This window comes from Aptenodytes forsteri, unplaced genomic scaffold (assembly GCF_000699145.1).
Source record: "Aptenodytes forsteri isolate BGI_AS27 unplaced genomic scaffold, ASM69914v1 Scaffold485, whole genome shotgun sequence".
Classification (NCBI taxonomy): Eukaryota; Metazoa; Chordata; class Aves; order Sphenisciformes; family Spheniscidae; genus Aptenodytes; species Aptenodytes forsteri.
Window position 1 is genome coordinate 290,324 of NW_008795525.1, and position 1,554 is coordinate 291,877.

The window sequence follows — 1,554 nt, forward strand, 5'->3', positions numbered from 1 at the left end:
GGGTTCAAAGTGCGGAGCTGGATGTGGAGGCAGGGCAGGGCCGGCAGCCAGAGCCCTCCCGGACTGTGCCGCCCCGGCATGCTCGCCCTTTCTCTTCCCCAGCCCAGCTCCTGGCGCTCCAGCACTCCTTCCTCCTGCTGGGCCCGGGGTCAGCCATGGGGCAGCGCCGCGGCCCCAGCAGCCGGCCCCTTCCGTGGTGGGCGTTCTTTTGGGGCTGACACAGGGCTGGCAGCGCCTCGTGGGGCAAAGCTGCTGGGCATGGTGCTGCTGCCGGCTCCTGCGTGCCACCGGGGAGCTGTGGCCCCGCTCACCGAGGTAGGTGACGTGGCTGCTCTGCCCCGACCCATCGTGCTGCCTGCCCTGGCCCCTGCCCAGGGAGCTGTGCCCAGCGTGGGGCTGCAGGACGGTGTTGGCACCGACTTTTCTTCCACGTGCTCCGTGCCTCCTCCGGCCCAGCTGCCCAGCTCACCGTAGTGCTCCCTGTCCCACTCAGCGGTGCCGGGCCACAGCTGCATGGCTGCACCGGCCTCGGCCCTGGGGCTGGTACCACGCTGGCTGTGTGCCGTCCCGATGCTTCTCAGCCCTCGAGGGCTTCCCCTGGTGCCTCCCCACCGGGCTTGCTTTTCCTGTGGTGTCCTGCCCTGCTGCGCCGGTGGCCGCGACCGAGCTGGTGGTGCCCAGCAGGGTGGTTGCTGCCCGTCCCTGCGAGGGGTTGCCCCCGCACTGCTCCCCTCCCGTGCTCTCTGCCTGCCCCTCCTGTGGCCAGCGTGGCAGCTCTGGCTCCGGGACAGCATGGCAGCCCCACAGCGCTGCCCTCTCAGCCACCCAGGCACCCCAGGGTGACACTTCTCCAGGGCACCAGCTGCTCTCGGCCAGGATCTGTCCCCCACTGCCATGCTGGCAGGACCGTGGCTGCACCGGCCCAGCCAAGACAAACACAGGGGTGTGGGCAGCATCTCTGCCTGCCACGGCCCCGTCCCCGTGTGGGAGTAACTCTCCCAGCTGGTGCCTCCGCGTGCCGGGTCCCCCTTGTGAGGGGGGGATTTGGTGGCAGAGGGCGATGCAGGCAAACAGGCAGCTGCCTCTGGGCAAGGCAGGACAGGGAGCTCGCGGGCAGGCAGGACAGGGCTGGTGCATCTGCCAGCTGTATCACCGTGGGGCAGGATCAGTGCAGGGAGCAGAGGCAGTGTGTGGGGGCCCTGGGCTGGGACGGGGACATCGAGGGGGAGCCAAAACGATCCTCTGCATCCCAACTGTGTGGTGGGATGCACTGCTGGGCCCGGGCTGCCGGCTGCCTGCCCCTCCCTCTCGCGCTTTGTCCTGCAGGCATGGGGTCGAGCGCCCCGGCAGTGCCAGGTGCCCCCCCAGGACCATGCGGGCTCTGAGCCGCTGCTCTCCCCACAGCCCAGCCCGGGGTGGCAGCAGCATGGAGAGAGGGGCCCCGCAGCCCGCCCACTCCCCTGTGCCTCCGCGGCGCCGCCAGGCAGCAGTTGGATCCGTCCAGGCCCGCAGGGCACCCCCCCCCTCCCCGTGCCCGTCCCCCGCCCGCCCCAG

The 1,554-nt window shown here is 71.1% G+C and overlaps 1 protein-coding gene across 1 annotated transcript in view; it reads left to right on the forward strand.

The window, feature by feature from the left end:
* FAM160A2 (family with sequence similarity 160 member A2) overlaps positions 1-1,554 on the forward strand; it is an 18,401-nt gene that overhangs the window by 9,102 nt on the left and 7,745 nt on the right. The window contains 1 exon segment of the mRNA XM_009281996.2: positions 1,327-1,504. Coding sequence (XP_009280271.1) covers positions 1,327-1,504 — 178 coding nt within the window.